At 35.5% G+C, this 16,574-nt stretch overlaps 2 protein-coding genes across 3 annotated transcripts; both read right to left on the reverse strand.

Annotated features, from left to right (window-relative positions):
- Positions 1-9,466: 9,466 nt before the first annotated feature.
- LOC111374325 (pectinesterase-like) lies at positions 9,467-11,528 on the reverse strand. Its single transcript, XM_022996982.1, has 2 exons — positions 10,448-11,528; positions 9,467-10,371 (listed from the first exon to the last, which is right to left on the reverse strand). The coding sequence occupies exons 1-2, from the start codon at positions 11,445-11,447 to the stop codon at positions 9,680-9,682; spliced, it is 1,692 nt and encodes a 563-aa protein (XP_022852750.1). The 5' UTR covers positions 11,448-11,528; the 3' UTR covers positions 9,467-9,679.
- Positions 11,529-11,874: 346 nt separating this feature from the next.
- LOC111374326 lies at positions 11,875-14,749 on the reverse strand. Of its 2 annotated transcripts, none has more exons than XM_022996984.1 (4): positions 14,273-14,749; positions 13,653-14,224; positions 12,292-12,807; positions 11,875-12,219 (listed from the first exon to the last, which is right to left on the reverse strand). In XM_022996984.1, the coding sequence occupies exons 1-4, from the start codon at positions 14,565-14,567 to the stop codon at positions 12,094-12,096; spliced, it is 1,509 nt and encodes a 502-aa protein (XP_022852752.1). In that variant the 5' UTR covers positions 14,568-14,749; the 3' UTR covers positions 11,875-12,093. The 2 variants fall into 2 exon arrangements, with proteins under 2 accessions (XP_022852752.1, XP_022852751.1); XM_022996983.1 differs by having other exon boundaries at positions 14,330-14,746.
- Between the last annotated feature and the right edge of the window lie 1,825 nt (positions 14,750-16,574).

Here is a 16,574-nt window from a genome sequence, read left to right on the forward strand (position 1 = left end):
CCGGGCTCAGTTAACCATTAAAACCGAATTCAACATCAATTTTGGAGTCACCCATACCGCCGGCGCCTCTTCCTCTTTGGTTGCTTTCCTCCTTTGCTTTTTTGATTTAATCCACACACTTAGGATGGATACCACTCAGGTAAGGTTCACAAAGACTCAAGCAGTTTGGGTGGAGAAGAAATCACGAAGGAGATGAAGGCATAAGACACGGCTGGACACGGCAGTTTCTTCTTCCTCACGGCTTCAATTTTTGGACACGGTTGGACGGCTTCAACCTTTTGGACGGTTCCAACAAAGGCAAAGGCACCAATATATATAGTAAGTCAAGTGGCCAACATAAGGTAAGTCGGGATATGGTAAGTAGGCTCGACTAGGGTTAACTTCCAATGGGAGAAATCAACAAGCCACAAAAAATATTAGCCGTCCAATAGGTAAGGCAACGTTTGGTCGGTTCATCCATTATTCGATGTTAAATTATCGTTCAGTCATTTATGTCGACTGATAAAATTGGTTCTCATCATCGCCCGGGGGTCGTTTGACAACATAATGTCTAACACGAAACTTGTCCCATTTTGAGTCCCAAATATCCTCCCATCAATGGTTTATTGAACGAGCAATCACATCGCTTGTTTCACTTGCTTTGCTCTCAATCGAGTCATCGGTCTGTCTTTGATAATCAACAGGTCTCAACTCGAACTTGTCGTCTTTAAGCTTGATTCTTGGATCATATTAGAAATTCTAGAAGTTCTTTAAAAAAAAAAAAAAAACACCCACAAGAAGTTCTATGGTGGCCCTAGTCATTAGAACCATATATCAAAGAAAAGGCAATGAATAGCACTCTCACGAATGATTAGTGTAGTTCCAAAAATCAACTTCTAAGGACAGTTGGAATGACATGACTTTTATTTCGATTGTGGAATGTAAAAGTAAGAAAAATGATTGTAAGATTGAGAACTTAGAGCATACACAATTCTCATAGGAAGAGTCGAACGATGAAGAAAATCTCGAAGAAGTTTATGATAAATTATTTAGGGAGAGTCTAAATTTGATGAGGCTAAATAGATTTGCCTTTAAATTACTGCATGTTCTCAAAGTAGGTGTCAACTTGTGTTAAGGAGCTACAGGTTGAAAAAGAGATCTCAGAGAATAAGATTAAGATCCTAGTGAGTAAACTTCAAAAATCTAAAGTACAACTTCATACTTTACCTATTAGGTCTAAGAAACTTAGCAACATGTTAAGACTAAACAAGCACATAGAAAATACAGAAGTTTTTGGCTATAATAAAAATCAATTCTCATGTCACTAGTTCTTTTAAAACCATTTTTATACTAGGCTCTAACATGATTAAGATTGTAGTAGTAAACATAAGAAAAAAATATCATATATGTATCATAGGATTACTCAACCTAAAATCCTAAACTTGAAACCTTGTATTGATTCTAAGTTTATAAAAATGTGTTAAATATGGATATTTAGGTTATTTAGGTCAACAAGACCAAGGTATCATGAACTTTTGGTTAGGAAGGAAATAGAAGATATTGTTGGTCAGGTTAAACTCTTAATTAAACAAGTCAATTTCTTGACTAAATTGATGACTCACATGACATAGATAAAATCTTCTTCTAAAAAAGTTTGAATTAAAACAAATGAACACGCTGATCAAGTTGAAGAATTCAGTAACTTCTTTTCGCAAGCATTTTAATTTGTTTATCTTTTTTCTTTTTTGTTGATTCATATTTATTGTATCCTTGTGTTTATTAAACACATAACAAATGAAATTGTAAAATAAAAAGATTTTTGGATGTTTAAGGCATTGAAGTGCAGTCATTGAACTTGTCATAACTTGTCATCTTGTGAATTGTATACTTGTGAGTTGAATGAAAAGTGATAAAAGTTCCCATGATCCTATTTTAGAATATACTTAGAGTACTTGGTATAGTTTACGTCATACCCTAGCTCACTATGCACACTAGTTCTTTATTAATGAATCTTGACTGCATGTATCAGATTCTGGATGGTGGTCATAGGTGTGATGGAGTGACCCTTAAATGTGGATTGACCTTTAACTAGCAGATCTTAGCTCTTGTATATTTGCCAAATATCGAAAAAATCAAAGGGAAAAAAAAAGAGAGAAAAATTGTTGGAAAAAAAAATAAAGGTATGAATTAAAGATAACTAAAACTGTATATATTTTGGTTCATGAGCTTGAAAATATGCTCATAGATAGAGATGGCAATGGACCGAGCCTAGCCTATGCTTGGTTCGTCTGTTAAGTGGCTTGACCCTTGAGCTCGTTGCTCATGGGTTTGAGCCAAGCTTGGCCCACAAGCCCCCTTTTTTTTTCAAAAAAGAAATATCCTCATCTTTTTATCTGGGCTTGGGATTGACTACGTAATTTTCTAATAGATGAAATTAAAATTGTACACGAACAACTTTTTACGTGTACAATTTTTGTAAAAAAATCAAAATATTATGAAGAAAGTAACAAAAGTTTGATTATATGACAAAATGAAATATCATTTACCTAATTACATGCAATTTCGTCATAGTTATGATGTATTTGAAAATGAGTGTTTGCCAATCGTTTATGCTCAACAGTGATTCCAAAATATTGTCTTTGAGATGACTTCTAACTTCAAATAGAATCGCTTACATGTACTGAAGTGGACTCTAAAACTACTATGCTAACAAAGGTTTTAGTAGATCTTTTGCAATGGCAAAAATAATAGAATATTTTCATTCATTCTTTAGCCAAAATTCTAGTAAATCAAATTGTGTTGCATCTATAGGTTCTACGTTCCTAAGCATTTGGTGATTAAATATCTAATTAATTCAGCGAACATTCCAATAGGACTTGCATCCGATGTCAAATTATACACAAGAGACATTCCAGAAAAACACCTCCTACATCATATCTTTCATCCCTAATGCCTTCGAATAAATTAAATAATTCTGCATATTCTTTTTCAAGAATAGTTGAAGAGATGGGTGCGGTGGGTGCGAAGAATGTCCAACTAATATTTGCACATATATGCGGTGCATACAATTTGTACATTGAAGTTAAAGTGGTTTCTAAATTCGAATAAGTGATATATTAGTCAAAATTTAAGCAATTTGTGATTTGCAGCATAACATATTTAGTGCCTTTTAAATTGTGCCTAGATCAATTGCGCTTGCAAAGAAAATAACATTGGCAAGTCTTCCCAATATTTTCTAAATTTCAATTCCGTAGAAAATAATATTTTTGGAAAAGTGGGATCATTTTTGTAAAATTCAATAATTAAATGTTCATATTCTATGCATAATTTTAATGATAAGTAAGTGAAGTTCCATTTATGGCCCACTTCAATTATAAATTTTCTACTTTCTTGGCCATATTGTTCACAAAGTTTTTCAAATGCTTGTTTCATACCATCTTGCACAATTAAATTAAAAATGTGACACACACAACGAACATAAAATAAAAAATTACGGAAATTGGGATAACTACTCTACAAAGTTTATATACAGCGGGTTTATTAACACTAGCATTGTCAAATGTAAAATAAGGAGTTTTACTTTCACATTGATATTCCCTAATAATTTGCATGATAGAGTAAAAAAAATATTGTTAGCATTGTGAGGAAATTTAATTATCTTAAAAACAATAAATTTTTATGCATCACTCAAATGGATCTGTGTAGTGGGCAATTGCTATTATATAACCTTTTTTATTTATACCTTTCCGTACATCTGAACTAAATGATATGATACTGCTATATTTTTGTAAATCACTAATCAATTGTTGTTTGGTTCTAAGGAAATAATCTATAGTATTACTACGAAGGATGATTCTACCTATCCCAACGTACCTTGGTTTGAGATATTTTTTCACAAATGCTGTGAAATGCTCGTTGTCAACTATGCTTAGCTCCGATAGTGAACTTCACCATTTCATCATGCGTCTTGTCCTTCGAATACATCTATGTGCTTATGTTGAAGACCGCCAATGAAAGGAGTATCAAAGCCCGGTTGTGTTTGAGATCCATCAGCAAGTCTATGTTTGGTAGTACAATTGAGGTAGAGATGGTTGAGGTGGATAGTATCGATGCCCTTCTGCCATGCCATCGTGTTTACGACCCGTTATAATCAACACTTTGCGGCCTTTTTCCATTTTCTTCCCTTTTGCATCGAGAATTTGTAGCTCAATGTCGCTGCATCTTCATCGATGTTATCTAAATCAATTGGATTATTATTATCATGAGCGTATTTGCCACCGCCATTTTCGACAAATCGTCTAAAATGGGGACATCATTAAGATAGAAAATTGATTGAGAAATTGAGATTGTGACGTCATAGGTAGCGATGTCAATGGGTCGAGCCCAGCCGGCTCGGTCTTTAACCTCACGAGCTCGGCTCGACTCACACTCGTGGCGAGCCGAGCTCGTGGCTCGTTTTCAACGAACTGAGCTCAAGCTCGGCTCGTTGATTTTGGGAGAGCGAGCTTGTGGGCCGAGCCGAGCCGAGCCGAGCTTTAGCTCTCAAGCTTGTCTTTTTTTTTAAAAATAGAGAAAAATACAAATAATGTAATGAAAACACTTTTTAAAAAAAAAAAAAAAAGTGTTAAAAAATACAAATAATTTAATGAGGACACTTTTTTTTAATTTCTATCATATTATAATATTGTTTTATAAAGTATAAAATATTTATGTAATGAAGACGAATTATTTTTTGAAATACACTTACAAAAAATACATTTTTATTTCTTTTTAAAGTGGATAAAATGTAAACCCTCCTCCTTTATTCGAGTTTGGGATCGGCTACATCAATTTTAAGTAGACGAAGTTAAAAATTGTACAATAACTTGTTGTAACGTGTACAATTTTTTAAAGAAAATTAAATTAAAGATTAGAAAATAAGAAAATTTTGACTAATATAATTAAATCAAATATCACTTACCCAACGATATGCAATTTCAGTGTATTAATCTTGTAGCCAAAAATGAGCATCCTGTCAATCCTTCACGCACATTAACGCTTCCAAAATATTTTCATTCAGTCAGCTCCTGACATCGATCAAAATCCTTTTACCTGTACTAAAAGCAGCGGTGCTAACCGGAGGTGTCAGCAGATCTTTCGCAATTGCAGAAATAATTAGCCAACGTCTTTCATACTTTCGCCAGAATTCAATTACTTTTTTTAAACTTTTTTTTAATTATTCTGTCTGTTGGCATATTATAATTGAAGTAATCAATTAATTCGACAGACATCGTATTTTGAGTTGCGACGGATGTTTGATGAGATGCAAATATAAACGACATGGCACTAGATGAACACATTGCAGTTGCATCATATCTAAATATATTAATGCCTTGAAATAAATTCATTATTTCGGCATTATTTTCTTCAATTTCAGCGGAAGGAGTAGGTGCAGAGGGTACCCAACTAACATTCGCACCCATTCTTTTTCCATATAAATCATATATTCCACATAATGTTTGCTCTAAATTCTTATAGGTGATAGGTGTATCAAGTATTAAGGATTTATTGATTTGATCAATTACGTATTTAGCTCTCGAAATATTATATCGGGGGTCCATTGCGTATGCTAAAGGAAATAACATAGGCAGATCTTCCCAATATTTTCTAAACTTTAATTCCATAACAATTATAATTTCACTAAAATAAGGATCATTTTTATATTTATGAAATGTTCTTGCAATTATATAAAGACGTTCAAGCACCATACAACTTGTGGGATAATAAACGTCAATAAAATCTTTGTGGTCTCATAAAAGGATGTCAAAAATCGTTTAACTTTCAAAGCTAAAACCCAATTGGATTCATTCAACATACCATCGTCATCACTTCTACATGTCTATTGTTATAAATGTCAGTTTTTAAATATTCGAAACTTTCACATGACTTTAATATGAAGTAAGTAGAGTTCCATCTATAGCCTACGTCACTAACAAATATTTTAGCAATCGTCACCCCTAGTTCGGCATAAAAATCTTCAAATACTTATTTTCTACTAGGAGAGATTGTAATATATACTAATGCATTCCTAATCCTTTGAAATTCATCATTTATACGTTTTAAGTCATCTTACACAATTAAATTCAAGATATGCACACACAATGAATATAAAACAAATACCCACCAAAATCAGGTTGAAGTGCTCCCACACTATTTATCGACGACTACCTTATTAACACTAGTATTATCAAAAGCAAAAGGCCATTAACGACTTTTCCCATTGAGATAGGTGGTATCAATTCCTTTTTGCCATGCCAATCTTTGTTGACAGTATTTACATACTGTCTTAGATTCTGCAAGGTTATCGACGACTTTTCCCGTTGAAATCAACTTAAAGTGATCCCAACATTTTGCTTATTTTTTCCCTTTTACTTTCCCCTCGTATCTGGGATGTTTAATTCAGCATCTTCGTCCTCATATTTCACTTCGAGAATGTTAATATCATCCAAATCAATTGGATTGTGGCTTCCATGACTGTGAATGTGAACATCTTAAAGTATAGGTACGTCATGTAGACCGACAAATTCATTTGGAAATTGACTTTGCGGCGTCCTAGACGATTATCCATGTTGCCCACATCCCGTATCGAATAAACTCTCAACAAATAAGTGTTGATCCATTTGTTTAATTCTTTATGATGAAATCCAAATATAATAACTAGTAAAAATATAAATGTAGTGAGAATTGAGAATTGAATGAATTGAAATTTTAATTGAATAAACTGCAAACAGTGAATCGTATTGTATATTTTGCACAACAGTACAAGAGAGTAAAAACTCGATAATTGATATAAAAGAGAGTTAAGAAGTGAGAATGAGGAGTTTAGGGGGTATTTACAATAGAAGGAAAAAAATAAAATAAAATAAATAAATAAAAAATAAATCAATAACCGTTTGGTCACTGAAAAAAGTGACCAAACCGGTCACTTTTTTTTAAAAAAAGTGACTATTTTGGTCACTTAAGAATGGCGAGCCGCTCGGCTTGTGGCTCGTTATTTCAACAAGCCGCTCAGCTCGTGCTCGGGCTAGTGATTTTACGAGCCCGAGCCGCCCACGAGCTCTATTTCGATGAGCCGAGCAGTCGAGTCGACGAGTGGTTCGGCCCTTTTGACATCCCTAGTCATAGGTGATTGACTATAGAACAAGCCCTCAATGAATCACGAGGATCTATGTGGATTATGAATAGAGATTAAAAGTATAAATTGGATAATGTGATGTGTAGAGAATAGACTTGAGAGAATGTATATAATAGAATTGAAATTTGAATATAATTAAACTTGCAAAATGTATGTGAATTATGTAATAATGAATGTATGTAGTATAAGAATTGTAGAATGAAGGAATAGTATATTAGAGAGAACAAAAGAGAGATTGAGGATTGAAAAGTGAGCAAACGGTCACTTTTTGCCCATGAGCCAAGTTTGTGGGCATGAAAATGAGCATCGCTTGTGGCCGGACCCACGAGCTAGCTCACTCGCCAATTGAGTCAGCCCACTCGGTTTGTACATGGGTTTGTCTCTAGATAAGTTCGAGTCACCCATAGGCTAAGCTTTTTTCTAGCAGAGCTGGCGAACCGCCAAGTTGCTTGGCTCAATTGCCACCTCTAATCATAGTAGGAAGACAAAAATTATATGATAAATTATTTTGAACTATCTTCTTCAACTAAGTCCTAGTAGCTCTAGTTTGACTTTCATTATTTTAGGAAAATATTCATTTACACCACTAATTTCTTTTTACATGTCCCTTCTCACAAAACTAAGGTCTTAAGTCATGCTCACAAAGTACTAGTGGCACATTACACTCATTGATCTATTATACTTCATATTCCACATGTGCGTAGAGCGAGTTATGTGGGATTATTTCATTGTTCATACTCGTATGCATAATCAGCTTCACTTGATAAGTTGTTATCCGTCCATGTTTGAACATGGTAGAATTTTTGAAAAAAAAAAAAAAAGACGGAGGATTCTTAGGTTCCCTTTTGATCATCCATGACACACAAAAAAAAAAAAAAAAAAAAAAAAAGTTCCCTTGATTAATTGCTAAGCCAGCCGCCACAGCTCAACCACACAATATTTTCAATACCTAATACAAACACTACCAATTATAAATAACCACGTATCTTCGAGAAGATTTTCTTGCCCAAGTCATCCATGACTGCGCACATGCAAAAAAAAAAAAAAAAAAAAAAAGAGTGGAGTAGTAGAATGATGAGCCAAATTTCATTTTGCAAGTACTAGAATATTGGTATTCTATGTTACATGTTTTCCATTTTATTACATAAATGTACTTGCATTATTTAACTATCCTATGACTCGTTTATTTCATACTTGTAGGTTCCCCTTGCATTTCACATGGTATTGTTTGAGATCATGAGATGTTGTGTTTCAAGAAACACATATAAAAAAGCACTTGAGACGGAGTGTGTGCGAGTTGTTTCGTTGGTCAAATTCTAACATGGTGGGTGATTATAATTCTGAATATTTATAGTATTTAAATGATATTGTCATGAAATAGAAAAAAGGGAAGTTTGTTAGCTTAAGTATAGGCAAATTCCATACTCAAAATCAGTAAATCGATTGTAATTGAGGTTCTATTGACTGGTGTTAATAGTTGGTTGAGCATGTAATCAAAAACCATGAAAGTGGAATAAGTCAACTTTTCTATCGCTCAAGTAATACCAACCGTGATTGAGCACAATTCCTAGAACATGTGTGCATGATGAACGTCCAAAATATGCTTAAACATATTTTTGAAAACTTATGTGCTCAATGAAAGTCCAGAAGGTGTTCAAACGCTTGTCTAGTTGAAAAACCATATTTTTCTTATTTCAACCTTTAAACGCTCCTATACTACATAGAATTATGAAATACAATTACTAAATAATAAAAGCTCTTGTATTTCTATTGGGTGTTGAGAGAAAAGAAAAAGGAGAAAATACCTCAAAATCATCTATCATATAGTTTCAAAGTTCTAATAGATATGAGAGGTGACCGGAGTTCTTGTTAAGGATAAACAAGTTTGATTTTGGAGATCCACATGAGAGAAAAAAAAAAAAAAAAAAAAAAAAATGTTCAAAAGTTCTAGAGCAGGTGCTGGAATGCACAACTGTTGAGTTCTTCAAGTAATCACAGATTGGAGATCAGAATCTACTAAGAAATTTTTGTCATGGACTACATTTTTAAGTTCAATGTTTCCATAGTAGATCATTTGGTGGCATGGGGGGTCAAAGATTTTTTTTTTCTCTTGAAGAGTTTTTCAAGGATTTTACCTTCATAAACAGTTATAGGTATTCTTTATTTCATCACATTTACTTGCTTTAATAATTGATGTGCTAAAAAGTTGATTTTCTATACATCTAAACTAAACAATTTGTGACATGTTGCAGATTATTATAAATAAATTTAAATTCCACATAGAATACCTATTCACCCCCTCTAAATGTAAAGTGGGTCGAAACATCGGTGTAAAAATTCCGTTGATTAATTGTTGGTTACTGAATACATATTCAGTTGATGCCATACATTGATGATATATAAGAATTGCTAAGCCAGAAATGGCTAGCTTATTATAATTAAATGAAAAATGATAAACCAAGAAGAAATTTGAAGGTACAATTTGATCCTAAATTCATGACGGTCCTACATTAATTTGCTTTATGTTCACAGCCCAAGTTGGAAAGGTACACGTGTGCGCTTCAACCATTGGAAACCAGAAAGGAATTGGCCAGGAGTGTATTTTGCTGCATCGCGTGCATTGAGAACTCTGAAACGTTTGAATTCTTTACTTCTTCTATTGGTGATGGATCCAGGGCCACGGTTTCCAAATTCATAGAACTCACAAGTTTGGTGGAAGTTCTCGCCGTCCCATTTCATCCAGCCCTCCGGCCGGATTAAATCACCCAACTCACTTTGCATGACGACGGTAAGAGCATTTGCTTTCCATGGGCGGCCAAGGTAGGTGGGGATTTTGAATCTCAATGGGAAGAGTGCCTTTTCTGGAACAATCCTGCAGTTCTGGAGGACCAATCCATTGCTACCCCTTGCCACTTCTCTTCCATCAGCAGTAATGGTGTTTTGTTGATTGGCATTGGGCTTCCTCACTATGATCAAACTGTTTTGAATAACTGCATCTCCCATGCCGAAGATGAAGTCGACTGTACCAGAAATGACACAGTTTCTGTAAAATTGACGGAATGCGTGATAGTACAATGTATCTTGATAGCCCTCAATGCTGCAATCGAAGATAGCTGACATATCTGATTGGACTCGAAGAGCCACAGCTTGGTGGCCATCTGGACCAGCATCGTTGCGGAATGTCAATCCCCTAGCAATGAATCCTTGTCCAACGGCAGCTACATATAATTGTGTTTCGTCATCACTGATTGTCAGAAAGAAAAATGAAAAAGGAGGATGTATATTGAAACTTACAGAATGTTGCAGTATTCATGGTGCCAATCTTCATGATTCCATAGTTTCTCTTTCCTGTGATAATGGTTTTCCCTGGGCCATCACCATAAATGAGAACATTGGGCTTCTTTTTGTCAATGGTGATGAACTCTTCATAGACACCCGCTTTGACGTAGATGGTGTATCTGCCTTTGAAGTTCTTGGGGTATGCTGCAATAGCAGCTGCAACCGTCTTGAATTGGCCACTACCATCCTTGGCGACAACTGCATTAGGTTTGACATGATGGCCTCTCTTGTGTGCTGCCAGCAGCTTACGGTCTGCAGCCCGGAACCATGTTGGGTAGCCATCTTCACCAATCTCGCCCGCTTCCAAGAGGCGACGGTTAGGCTGCAGGTTCACTGGCACATTGAACGCCTTTAGGACTTCAGAAAGCTCAGCAATTATGTTGATGGCATTGTGGGTTAGCTGAGTAGCATTAACCATGCCATTCTCAATGGCAGATTTGTACTCGGGCTTCCCAATTTGATCCAAGCATGACGACTGAAGGGCATAAACAGCGGTCATCCAACTCCGAAGCTCATTTGCACGATCTTGGATGGTATGCAAGTCGCTGTCACCTACGCTAGTATAAGACGCCTGAAGTGTATCCACGGCATCATCTAACAAATCCTTACAATCTTCGACTGCCATGTGATTGTAAGGATCGGCATCTTTGTTAACAACAGTCTTGCTGGTGACTTCAGATGATTTCTTCACCTCGTCAAGTGTGGCCTGAATTGCGGCCATGATGTAGTCCTTCGGGGTGGCAGTTTGATTATTTGCAACGGTTTCGAGGCTCCTAACGCAGGCATCCTTGTACAAGGTAGGAGCACAAATGGTTGTAACAGCCTTCATTGAGGATGCCATATCATGTTGATCCTTGTCAGAAGAATCATTGCGGTGCACAACTGCCACCACGCCGATGACAACGCCAACGACAAGAATCAAGGATACAACGGAGACCGCTACTTTTCCAACCATTATTGCATATATACTTAATTTCCTCCTGCCCCCTTTTATTTAATTTTTTTCCCTGACAACTTAAACTCAATTGTCAGGACCAGGTTGCGAGAGGATGAAAGAATTAAGGTTGTTGGGAGAGATTATATAGGTGCCCCTTCTCTTCATGCCGATGGAGATGTTTGATAATCAATGGCTTATCGACATTTGAGCTCCATTTATGGTTTAGAACAAATCTCTAAAAATAGATATGTTTTATGGAAGGTAGTTAACTAATTATTAGTTACGTGAGAGAAGTGGCTTAAATTAAATAAAAGGGAAGCAATAGCCCTACTAAGCTACTTATAAAACATTCTGCATAAAATCGAAATTGAGCATGATGTCCAGTTTTTCTTTGCAGACATTGGATTAAATGCAGCGTAACCTTGTTAGACTTGCAACATAGCAGAATACTAAATTGGTCAAATTTCATGTTTCTGTATTGCTGTTTTCTTCATTCATAGCTGACAAATAAGTTTAAAATGAAGAACCTTAAACGTTACGAATTTGCAATTGAAACTGTTAATTGCTTACAATAATGTATATCAATCTGTTGAGAGGAAAAGAACCAGCAGCTGTTCACTTCAACAACTATGCTGGCATCAATATGACTTTGAGCTACTCTTTGCTAAGTAAGAATGACATTAAAATCACTTAGAGTCCATTCCGCCACTTCATCTTTTGTACTAACAAAAATTTCCGTACCCACATCAAGAGATGTCCATACTCTTCTAGCAGGAGTGGTACCTGGATCCTGCAACAGAAAGAAGTTAGTATAGCCCTCTAGTTTTGTTCCCGAGCTCGTGCAATTTCATCATGTACACACCTGATAGAAGTAAAGTCTGCTGGCAAGTCCACCCACATCGAGTTCCCAAGTCCTGTTGTCTCCAATCCAACCATCTCCTTTTTTAGTCGGATAGCCATACTCTGCCCATATTGGATGAGGTAACAACTGAACCAATTCTTGAGCCTGCGGATTACTGTAAGGATCACAAGTGCTGTTTGGTTGCTCCAAATGTTGGGCATTTCCCGGAGAGCAGTAATAGTGATAGGCTCCGTAAGGGAAGTTGGCAGTATCATTGCGGTGAATTTTTTCGTTACTCGGGGTGATGTGATAAGGTGGGCAGTTGCCAATACTCGTTGGGCTGCACCAAGCCTGCGTTTCTGGGTTGATAATCATCTCACTATATCTGGTTACATCAGTGAGCACGTCTCCGTCACAAGGCGCGCCATTGTTCTTCCAGCAGCTGCCGATGTCAATCAAGTAAAACTGGCTCTTAGGGCCTCCCCCTTGTTTGATGTCTAGAGTCAATCTGACCTTGAAATTAGGAGACTCTGGAAGCTGGAATGTTTATGCAAAGACTAATTACTCCTTTGTTAAGTAAAAAATACGTAATTAGTGATAACTATAAGAAGAAAGTAGGCAAATTTGACTTTAGTTTGCAAATTATTAATGAATGTAGGGACAGTTTTATCATGAACATTAATCTTATCACAGGTGATTCTAGTGACAGAAGTCCAACGCCTAATTATATGTTCTTCCAAAAATATTCGTTCCGTGTGGGGCTAATCTGGTTTTGTACAAAACAATGTCTGGTGACATATTACAATTTTAGCCCTTGATTGGCCTCAATTTTTCCAAAACTCATTTTTAAAAACATTCTTCATAAAATAATTTTACGCATGAACTCAAAAATTCTCTCTATTTTTTAATCATATATACTCAAAAAATCACTATTTAAAAATGCATTTGTCCCAAAAAATTCTCTCTATTTTTTAATCATATATACTCAAAAAATCACTATTTAAAAATGCATTTGTCCCAAAAAATGGGGTTCAAACATGAGCTTAATTTCTCCATCACATTGAGCCCTTGTTTGATTTTTGACTTTTCGAGAAGTGATTTTCATTAAAAGTGATTTTTTTCTAAAAATGTAAAAAATGTGGGATCGAAAACGAGTTTAAAGAAAAATTGATTTGTTTCAAGAGCAAAGTGCTGTCATAGTTCTCGTAGTCATTGACCACAACTAAATGCAGATTTAAACATGATTACAACTTGAAATTTTAGTTCAAGCTAAGAATACAGTTATTAATGAGTTGCCGTCGACCTCGGAATGGATTATGCAAAGTACAAAAAATTTACAACATAACAAATCGAAAGTTCAGAACTATATTTCTAATACTTACAGTTTTGAGCATTCCTCTGGTGTCGTAATGGTAGCCACCGGAGTATCCCTCGGTCGCATCCGCTCTTAGGTACAGCATAAGCCATGGATACTTTTTGGAGGTCCTGAGTTTATGAGCAAAAACCCAACTCCCGGAACCAACTTTTTTCTCCCAGACAACCTCAAAGTAAGAATTTCCACTATCAGAATTTGAATCCAATTCATAAGTACCATTAAACCCTCCTTTCATTACGCCATTTCCGTCTAAACTTGTGGGCATATGGTAAAAGACTGGCTGATTCATACATCCACTTCCAAAACAAGGAAATCTTCCGGGTTTAAATGGTGGTACTTTTTTCCCATTTTCAGGACAAAGACCAGATTTAGTGTCATAATTTCCATTTTTCAACATGACCATCCAAAATTGCCATGGTTTTGGTGTGTCTGAAACTTGACACAACGAACCCAAATATATTTCCTTCTCCGCTGCATACAGGTCTGGATTGTTCAGTGCTTTTGGATTCAAACCCGGGAATGGCTTCCCAATCCCAAGTTTGTTATCCCCCTCAGTCACTTTGTGAATCAGAGAATGGTCTGAAAATCAAACCAGGACAAATTGAAAACAGAGATGACAACCAATACCCAAATATGTAACAGAAAAATATGCTTTTAAGTTCAAAAAACAGGAATATTTGTCACCATTTTCACTTGAAAGATCAAAGCAATCAGCAGCTCTTGGGCTACCCATTCCAGGCGCTTCTTCGCCCACTTCATTGCAGAAATTCCAAGCTTCAAAGGCAACTCTCAGGCCATCCCTTTGCATGCCAGGGTCCCCAACTGCCCAAACACTGCTGTCTTTACCATTTACCAAAGACCCACAAAACACTAGCAAATTTGCTGCCACAACCCAAAAATACATCAAATTTCCCAGTGCCATTGTAAGATTCAAAAGGATAGGTGTGCATCTGTGCCCTGTCTACTCAAGAAACAGAGCATGAGAATTACTTTTTCAAGAATGCAATAATTAGAGAGTGAGGAGGAAGGGGAGGAAATGTCGAAATAGGGTTGGTTTGCCCAATCTTTTGCGATGCGTGAATTGTTATGTATCCGTCTGCGGTGTGTCATTGTCTGAATATGGACATGAATAAATTTCCTGCCACCTTCAACTTTTTGCTGACTTGTTTGGATATTTTAAAGATTCTTTCCACTTTGTTATGTGGAAAATTCACAAGTTTGCGTAGTGACCACGTAGTTTAATTTCTGCATAAAAAAAAAATTGTGAGCTCTTATGGTGTGGGCAAGTAGCAAAATCCAAAATCAAAAGGAATTACTATTCAATTGAAAACTTGACATCTCGATGTACTCTTGTTAACAAATAGAAAAACGTCATACAATATACTAAGATCACTTTCAAATTGATATTTGCATTTCAATTTTCTTGGTTTGAAAAAAATTAAAATTGGATTCCTTAACCATTATTTAGTACGATTTAGTGTCTTCGAACTATATAAATATGTGACTTGAATTAGTTCTGTCATCAAATGACAAAATTCATCAATATAAACGTCAAAATCATATATGAACTTTCATGTGAATTAAAGCCCCTTTTGAGCCTCATTCTCCAATAATTCATTTTTCTTCAAACTCATTTTTAATCACATTTTTTAAATGAAATAATCTTACACGTAAGCCCTAAAATATTTTCTACTTTTTAATCAAACATTCGCTAAAAAATTCACTAATAAAAAAAAAATCCACAAAAAATGGCGCAGGCCCAAACATAGCAAAAGTTAGATAATAAAACTCCAAAGGCATTTAATGTGTTGCTCAAGTCATTACCTACTTTCGATACCAATCTTGTGTAAGCAGCAATCTATATAACATTATTCAATTTTAGATTTCAAGCTTTAGATCATGACCCAATTTTGAACTATTGGAATAATGGTTATTAAAAAAAATGTTGAACCCCAACTTTGAGAGCTCCCACCGTCCCACCCCTAGAGCTTTGTGAGGGAGGTGAATCGCGGGATGTGCTCCAACAGGTCAGGAAACAAGAGCTGTCTATACACTGCACTTACAAGGAGTCCAATTCCATGTTTCAGGAATCGAACCCCCACACTACGGTTGTCAACAAGGCGTGAAATAACATCACTCCTATCCTTTGCACCACTGGACTATACCCCAAGGGGCGGAATAATGGTTATTATGTATAGTGTGAATTGGACTAAGTCTAAAATTGGTGCGATGATTAGTATGGATTTTTCGTTTTCAAATGGTGGGAATCAAAGAGACATATTTCCTAATATATATGACTATTCAAAGAGATGTATGATGAAAAATTATAACCTTTTGATAGGGTGTAGTCTACACCATTAAATGTGAAATGGTGTTATCTAATAGTTGAAATGAATTTTGCTAAAAGATATGACCATTAGAAAGAGTCACTTGAAATCTATAAGTAGAGAAACATTTGATTCCATTTTATTCACTCCAAATCAATTCTATATAATTGATTTCTAATTTTTTCTTTTCCAAATTCTATCAAAATAATTTCCAAATTATTTTTGAAATTTCATATCGATATCTTCCGTTCTAAAAGAATACAGTCACGCAATGGTTAGCTTTGCAAAATTAATATTATGCTATTTTAATTTTGAAAGAAACGTTGTATCTTAGAAGACAGACATCTATTCTATTCTGCTAACAATAGTGCAGGGAATAAAATCCGTGTTAAGAATATTTGCGTTCGCATACCATAACTTCATTTCATCTCCTTAGAATTTTTGCATTTTCCACATTTGAATACATCATGATTTGCTCATTATTATACACATACCATGGTTTCAATAAGTTGTTACTTTATTCGTATTTGCACACACGTATGTTTTTATTAGTGGAATATAAATTATGGACTAATTTATCCAACATGAACGAGATAAGCATC

The sequence above is a fragment of the Olea europaea genome, unplaced genomic scaffold (assembly GCF_002742605.1).
Source record: "Olea europaea var. sylvestris unplaced genomic scaffold, O_europaea_v1 scaffold1238, whole genome shotgun sequence".
NCBI lineage: Eukaryota > Viridiplantae > Streptophyta > Magnoliopsida > Lamiales > Oleaceae > Olea > Olea europaea.